We start from the raw sequence: 8,861 nt of genomic DNA, 5'->3' as shown, positions 1-8,861 counted from the left end.
AGCTTGCACACCTTGTCAGCATTCTTAGGATCGACAAAACCTTCCGGCTGCATCATATACAATTCTTCCTTAAGGAAACCATTAAGGAATGCCATTTTGACGTCCATTTGCCATATCTCATAATCGTAGAATGCGGCAATTGCTAACATGATTCGGACGGACTTTAGCTTCGCTACCGGTGAGAAAGTCTCATCGTAGTCAACCCCTTGAACTTGTCGATAACCCTTAGCGACAAGCCGAGCTTTATAGATGGTCACATTACCATCCGCGTCTGTCTTCTTCTTAAAGATCCATTTATTTTCTATGGCTCGCCGTTCAACGGGAAAGTCAGTCAAAGTCCATACTTCGTTTTCATACATGGATCCTATCTCGGATTTCGTGGCTTCTAGCCATTTGTCGGAATCCGGGCCCGCCATCACTTCTTCATAGTTCGAAGGTTCACCGTTGTCTAACAACATGATTTCCAAGACAGGATTGCCGTACCACTCTGGTGCGGAACGTGTCCTTGTGGACCTTCGAATTTTAGTAGGAGCTTGATCAAAAGTATCTTGATCATTATCATTAACTTCCTCTCTAGTCGGTGCAGGCACCTCAGGAACATTTTCTTGAGTTGCGCCATTTTCCGGTTCAAGAGGTAATACTTCATCAAGTTCTACTTTCCTCCCACTTACTTCTTTCGAGAGAAACTCCTTCTCTAGAAAGGATCCATTCTTGGCAACAAAGACCTTGCCTTCGGATCTGAGGTAGAAGGTATACCCAATAGTTTCTTTAGGGTATCCTATGAAGACGCATTTTTCCGACTTGGGTTCGAACTTTTCAGGTTGAAGTTTCTTGACATAAGCATCGCATCCCCAAACTTTTAGAAACGACAGCTTAGGTTTCTTCCCAAACCATAATTCATACGGTGTCGTCTCAACGGATTTCGACGGAGCCCTATTTAAAGTGAATGCGGCAGTCTCTAAAGCATAGCCCCAAAAAGATAGCGGTAAGTCAGTAAGAGACATCATAGATCGCACCATATCTAATAGAGTGCGATTATGACGTTCGGACACACCATTACGCTGAGGTGTTCCAGGCGGCGTGAGTTGTGAAACTATTCCACATTTCCTTAAGTGTGTGCCAAATTCGTGACTCAAGTATTCTCCTCCACGATCTGATCGCAAAAACTTGATTTTCCTGTCACGTTGATTCTCAACCTCACTCTGAAATTCTTTGAACTTTTCAAAGGTTTTAGACCTGTGTTTCATTAAGTAGACATACCCATATCTACTCAAATCATCAGTGAGGGTGAGAACATAACAATAGCCGCCGCGAGCCTCAACACTCATTGGACCGCACACATCAGTATGTATGATTTCCAATAAGTTGGTTGCTCGCTCCATTGTTCCTGAGAACGGAGTCTTGGTCATTTTACCCATGAGCCATGGTTCGCACGTGTCAAATGATTCATAATCAAGAGACTCTAAAAGTCCATCTGCATGGAGCTTCTTCATGCGTTTGACAGCTATGTGACCAAGGCGGCAGTGCCACAAGTATGTGGGACTATCATTATCAACCTTACATCTTTTGGCACTCACACTATGAACATGTGTAGCATTACGCTCGAGATTCATTAAGAATAAACCATTCACCATCGGAGCATGACCATAAAACATATCTCTCATATAAATAGAACAACCATTATTCTCAAATTTAAATGAGTAGCCATCTCGAATTAAACGAGATCCCGATACAATATTCATGCTCAAAGCTGGCACTAAATAACAATTATTAAGGTTTAAAACTAATCCCGAAGGCAAATGTAGAGGTAGCGTGCCGACGGCGATCACATTGACCTTGGAACCATTCCCGACGCGCAACGTCACCTCGTCCTTTGGCAATCTCCGCTTATTCCGCAGCCCCTGCTTTGAGTTACAAATGTGAGCAACTGCACCGGTATCAAATACCCAGGAGCTACTACGGATACGGGTAAGGTACACATCAATTACATGTATATCACATATACCTTTTGTTTTGCCGGCCTTCTTGTCCGCTAAGTATTTGGGGCAGTTCCGCTTCCAGTGACCACTTCCCTTGCAATAAAAGCACTCAGTCTCGGGCTTGGGTCCATTCTTTGGCTTCTTCCCGGCAGCTTGCTTGCCGGGCGCGGCAACTCCCTTGTCGTCCTTCTTGAAGTTCTTTTTACCCTTGCCCTTCTTGAACTTAGTGGTTTTATTGACCATCAACACTTGATGTTCCTTCTTGACTTCTACCTCTGCTGATTTCAGCATTGCAAATACCTCAGGAATGGTCTTTTGCATCCCCTGCATATTAAAGTTCATCACAAAGCTCTTATAGCTTGGTGGAAGCGACTGGAGGATTCTGTCAATGACCGCGTCATCCGGGAGATTAACTCCCAGCTGAGTCAAGCGGTTATGTAACCCAGACATAGTGAGTATGTGCTCGCTGACAGAACTATTTTCCTCCATCTTACAGCTGAAGAATTTGTCGGAGACCTCATATCTCTCGATCCGAGCATGAGCTTGAAAAACCATTTTCAGCTCATCGAACATCTCATATGCTCCATGTCTCTCAAAACGCTTTTGGAGCCCCGGTTCTAAGCTGTAAAGCATGCCGCACTGAATGAGGGAGTAGTCATCAACACGTGTCTGCCAAGCGTTCATAACGTCTTGGTTCTGTGGGACGGGAGCTTCACCTAGCGGTGCTTGTAGGACATAATCTTTCTTGGCAGCTATGAGGATGATCCTCAGGTTCCGGACCCAGTCCGTGTAGTTGCTACCATCGTCTTTCAGCTTGGTTTTCTCTAGGAACGCGTTGAAGTTGAGGACTACGTTGGCCATTTGATCTACAAGACATATTGTAAATATTTTAGACTAAGTTCATGATAATTAAGTTCATCTAATCAAATTATTCAATGAACTCCCACTTAGATAGACATCCCTCCAGTCATCTAAGTATAACATGATCCGAGTTGACTAGGCCGTGTCCGATCATCACGTGAGACGGTTTAGTCAACATCGGTGAACATCTTTGTGTTGATCGTATCTTCTATACGACTCATGCTTGACCTTTCGGTCTTCTGTGTTCCGAGGCCATGTCTGTACATGCTAGGCTCGTCAAGTCAACCTAAGTGTTTGCATGTGTAAATCTGTCTTACACCCGTTGTATGTGAACGTCTGAATCAAACACCCGATCATCACGTGGGGCTTTGAAACAACGAACTGTCGCAATGGTGCACAGTTAGGGAAACACTTTCTTGAAATTATTATGAGGGATCATCTTATTCACTACCGTCGTTCTAAGTAAACAAGATGCAAAACATGATAAACATCACATGCAATCAAATAATAATAGTGACATGATATGGCCAATATCACATAGCTCCTTTGATCTCCATCTTGGGGCTCCATGATCATCTTGTCACCGGCATGACACCATGATCTCCATCATCATGATCTCCATCATTGTGTCTCCATGAAGTTGCTCGCCAACTATTACTTCTACTACTATGGCTAACGCATTTAGCAATAAAGTAAAGTAATTTACATGGCGTTTCTCAATGACACGCAGGTCATACAAAAAATAAAGACAACTCCTATGGCTCCTGCCGGTTGTCATACTCATCGACATGCAAGTCGTGATTCCTATAACAATAGCATGAACATCTCATACATCACATATAGATCATTCATCATTTATCACAACTTTGGCCATATCATATCACAAAGCACTTGCTGCAAAAACAAGTTAGACGTCCTCTAATTGTTGTTGCAAGTTTTACGTGGCTGAAGTAGGGTTCTAGCAAGAACGTTTTCTTACCTACGTGAAAGCCACAACGTGATTTGTCAACTTCTATTTACCCTTCATAAGGACCCTTTTCATCGAATCCTCTCCAACTAAAGTGGGAGAGACAGACACCCGCCAGCCACCTTATGCAACTTGTGCATGTTAGTCAGTGGAACCGGTCTCACGTAAGCGTACGTGTAAGGTTGGTCCGGGCCGCTTCATCCCACAATACCGTTGAAGCAAGATAAGACTAGTAGCGGCAAGAAAGTTGACAACATCTACGCCCACAACAAATTGTGTTCTACTCGCGCAAGAAGAACTACGCATAAACCTGGCTCTGATACCATTGTTGGGGAACGTTGCAGAAAACAAAAATTTTCCTACGGTTTCACCAAGATCCATCTATGAGTTCATCTAGCAACGAGTGATCGGATGCATCTACATACCTTTGTAGATCGCGAGCGGAAGCGTTCAAAGAACCGGGATGAGGTAGTCGAACACGATGTGATCCAAATCACTGGAGATCCTAGCACCGAACGGACGGCACCTCCGCGTTCAACACACGTACGGTCAGCGTAACGTCTCCTTCTTCTTGATCCAGCAAGAGGGAAGGAGAGGTTGAGGAAGATGGCTCCAGCAGCACGACGGCGTGGTGGTGGATGCAGGGCGTCACAGTAGCAGGGCTTCGCCTATACTACGAGAGAGAGACGTAACGGGGAGAGAGGGAAGCCCCAAAGGCTGAGGTATGAAATCCTCCCTCTCCTCAACTATATATAGGAGGGCCAAGGGGGGGTGGTGCGCAGCCTAGGAGATCCAATCTCCTAGGTGCGGCTGCCAAGGGGAGGTTTCCCTCCCCCCCAAGGCACCTAGGGGTGCCTTCCACCACTTGGACTCTTCCTTGGTGAAACCCTAGGCGCATGGGCCTATAGGGGGTGGCGCCCCAGCCCACTATGGGCTGGGTTCCCTCCTATTTCAGCCCATGGGGCCCTCCGGGATAGGTGGCCCCACCCGGTGGACCCCCGGGACCCCTCCGGTGGTCCCGGTACAATACCGATAACCCCGAAACTTGTCCCGATGGCCGAAACAGCACTTCCTATATATAATTCTTTACCTCCGGACCATTCCGGAACTCCTCATGACGTCCGTGATCTCATCCGGGACTCCGAACAACATTCGGGTTACTGCATACACATATCTTCATAACCCTAGCGTCACCGAACCTTAAGTGTGTAGACCCTACGGGTTCGGGAGACAAGCAGACATGACCGAGATGACTCTCCGGTCAATAACCAACAGCGGGATCTGGATACCCATGATGGCTCCCACATGCTCCACGATGATCTCATCGGATGAACCACGATGTCGAGGATTAATCAACCCCATACAATTCCCTTTGTCAATCGGTATGTTACTTGCCCGAGACTCGATCGTCGGTATCCCAATACCTTGTTCAGTATTGTTACCGGCAAGTCACTTTACTCGTACCGTAATGCATGATCCCGTGATCAACCACTTGGTCACCTTGAGCTCATAATGATGATGCATTACCGAGTGGGCCCAGTGATACCTCTCCGTATATGGAGTGACAAATCCCAGTCTCGATCCGGGTCAACCCAACAGACACTTTCGGAAATACCTGTAGTGCACCTTTATAGTCACCCAGTTACGTTGTGATGTTTGATACACCCAAAGCACTCTTACGGTATCCAGGGAGTTACACGATCTCATGGTCAAAGGAAAAGATACTTGACATTGGAAAAGCTCTAGCAAACGAAATACACGATCTTGGCTATGCTTAGGATTAGGTCTTGTCCATCACATCATTCTCCTAATGATGTGATCCCCGTTATCGATGACATCCAATGTCCACAGCAAGAAACCATGACTATCTGTTGATCAACGAGCTAGTCAACTAGAGGCTTACTAGGGACATATTATGGATCTATGTATTCACACGTGTATTACGATTTCCGGATAATACAGTTATAGCATGAATAAAGACAATTATCATGAACAAAGAAATATAATAATAATACTTTTATTATTGCCTCTAGGGCATATTTCCAACAGAAGGCAGTTATTGGTGCCCTTAAACGCCTGGTTGCTACGCCTGAATAAGTGATAATAAGCGGATGAATGGCAGAAATTCGATGATAAGCTGTCAAACATGAGAATTGGTCGACGGCCCGGGCGGCCGCAAGGGGTTCGCGTTGGCCGATTCATTAATGCAGCTGGCACGACAGGTTTCCCGACTGGAAAGCGGGCAGTGAGCGCAACGCAATTAATGTGAGTTAGCTCACTCATTAGGCACCCCAGGCTTTACACTTTATGCTTCCGGCTCGTATGTTGTGTGGAATTGTGAGCGGATAACAATTTCACACAGGAAACAGCTATGACCATGATTACGCCAAGCTATTTAGGTGAGACTATAGAATACTCAAGCTTATGCCTGCAGAGAAGCATTAGCACTGGGCCAAGATCTCCAACTTGAAAAGCTTCAAATTTTTTCTGACTGTATGAGAGTCATAAGGGAGATCGAGTCGGCCAAGAATTATGGAGTTTGTTGTATGATTTTTAGAGATATTAGATCTCTTAGAGATTCGTTTCAGGCTTGCTCTTTTAGCCATGAACAACATAGCAGTAATGGAGAGCTGCACAGGTTAGCTAAAATGGCATCATTTGTGGCTCCTAGCGCCTCCAGATCATTTATGTATTCTTCTGAACCTTGATATCTAATAAAGCTACGCTGTTTATCTCAAAAAAGTAGCAGTAGGCCACATACTGTACTGCAAACTATTCAGAAGTTGCTAAAAAAAACTATTCTCAGTTCCCCCCTAAAGTAAAAAAAAAAAAACCCTTCTCAGGCTTCGGCCTGCAAAAAGTTTGCACATAACCAAGACAGGGAAGCCGTCCTTGGTTGAACTCACTCTGAATGTGAAAACACAAATTCATTCTCTGCTATAGTTTGGACTGAAACTTTAAGTGCCAACATGCTCTGCTATAGGTAGAACTGAAACTTTAAGTGGCCGGAATAAGAGTGCAACCACTACAGACTAATGTCACCGCATCGTTGTTCCAGCAGTTAATTTCTGAATTTGAGAACAGCAAATAGGTTTCCTACATTGTCCGGGGAACGGACCAAGTTTAGCAAGTACAAACACAACAACTTCTGGGTTTTGCCGAACCCCTATCTCACTGCAAAAAGTTTTGGATTCATGACGGCGACACTCTGAACAAGTGAAGTGTGAAGCGACGGTCAGGACTCCTGCTCTGGTCTTTCTCTACACTGCATCGACATCCGGGTACCGCACCCCTGCGTGGGCTGAAATAGAATGTACAAGGAACGGTGAGGAGGTAAGGTCATCATATTGCTAAAACAGAGTCAATAACAAGATCAAGAAGACAGTTAATGTACAAAACCTGAAGGCAATGTAGAAACTAATTTCCATGCAGTGTTGTGGGATACAGCCTGAATTTTCTTTCTGAATTACAATTTTCTAAATCATATAGAAATCAGTATTTTCTACGTGAAGCTCAACTCATAAGACTGAACTGATTACAATTTTCTTTCTGAATTACAATTTTCTTTCAAGTTCCTAGAGTGTGAACATCTAGCAACCAGCTAAGCTTCAGACTACACATGGAGCAGATTAATCCAACAGACACAGTGCAAATACAACAGTTCAAGCAATTGCAAAGTCCTAACTGAAGAAGACCAGCTAAGCTTCAGTGAACTGTTTTTCAGACTGTAACAAATTCAGTACACTGTTTTCCAACACTGAGGCAGACAGTACTCCATTAAAATAGTAGAACCCAAAAGATCATGGCAACATCTTGCAAAGGGTGATCAGTAGGGAGACGGAGGGTTCACCTGGCGTCCCGACGGGGAAGACGAGGATGTGGAGGTTCTGGCGGCTGCGGGGCAGGTCGACGACGAGTGGGGTAGGGCGCCCGAAAGTACCCGCTTCGACGCACATGGCGACGTCGGAGACGCCCATGGTGGCCTCCAGGCGGCGGATCAGCGTTTTCCTCAGGTCGAACACAGACCTCCCCTCGAACACGAAGGCGCCGCGGGCGATGCGGCTCCCGTCGGCGCCCGCCCGCACGTACACGATCACCCGCGACGGCATCGGCAACACGGTGATGACTCTTCGGGTGAAGGGAAGCTGCAGTTGAGTCGCAAAGAAACATCATGATGCCACCCAGGAGATCAAATCAAACACGAAGCGCAAATTTGCCACGAATTGCTCCAAGGCGAATGGAATTAACACGATTTGACAAGAACCCAAGTCGCGCAAATTCGACAAGAATCAAGAAGCGGGCCTGGCGGACTCACCCTGACCCTATTCGGACGTCGAAGGAGAGGCATGGCGGCCCTGGCGGGGATGGGCTCCACCACCCAGTGCATCTTCGTGCTGAAGTTGTCGAAGGCGTCGACGCTGGCGCCGGTGCGGATGTACCTGCCGTTGGCGCGGAGGTAGCGCCAGGCGCCGTTGCGGAGGTGGCGGCCGGCGACGTTGCGGAGCAGGACGTCGTTCCCGGAGTCGGCCCCGACGGCTACGGCCTCCCACCTGATGGCCTCCTCCTCTTGATCATCGTAGTTGCGCTGCTCGACGCGGCGCCCGCGGTGGCCCAGCGGCGCCGGCGCGTTCGTGGCGACGAGGTAGCGGCCGTAGGCGGCGCTGTAGAGAAGCATGTGCTGGGCCAGGGCGTCGGCATTGCCCTGGTGGTACAAGTGCACCGCCCAAGCCGCGTTCATGGAATCCCGGCGGTGGTGGAGGGAGACGCCATGCCCGTCCTCGTCAGCGTGCAGGTACGTGCCGTGCACGCGGCTCCGCAGCCGCACGTAGTGGCCGTCCTGGAGATGCTCCATCTGCCGCGGGCGCTGCGCGGTGGAGAGGTGGGGAGGATGGGTTCTTGGTTTCTTGGGGCTCCGGTGAGGCGGAGAAGATGAGAAGCGAAAGCTGTTGGTTGTGGCGGTTACGTTCGGGCGCCAAGGCAGAGTATTTCAAGCCGTCGCCGTAGGTGGGCTTGCGGGCCGCGGCCGAAAAAGTATACTATCTTCCTTGGGCCGC

At 47.5% G+C, this 8,861-nt stretch overlaps 1 protein-coding gene across 1 annotated transcript; it reads right to left on the bottom strand.

Moving 5' to 3' along the window:
- Positions 1 to 7,976: 7,976 nt before the first annotated feature.
- On the bottom strand, positions 7,977 to 8,659 carry LOC125518388. The gene is made up of 2 exons (XM_048683248.1): positions 8,123 to 8,659; positions 7,977 to 8,033 (listed from the first exon to the last, which is right to left on the bottom strand). Exons 1-2 carry the CDS (start codon positions 8,657 to 8,659, stop codon positions 7,977 to 7,979), a joined length of 594 nt encoding a protein of 197 aa, XP_048539205.1.
- Positions 8,660 to 8,861: the final 202 nt, after the last annotated feature.

The sequence above is a fragment of the Triticum urartu genome, chromosome 7, assembly GCF_003073215.2.
Source record: "Triticum urartu cultivar G1812 chromosome 7, Tu2.1, whole genome shotgun sequence".
In the NCBI taxonomy this organism is placed as follows: Eukaryota; Viridiplantae; Streptophyta; class Magnoliopsida; order Poales; family Poaceae; genus Triticum; species Triticum urartu.
This window is presented reverse-complemented; position numbering and strand designations above follow the sequence as displayed.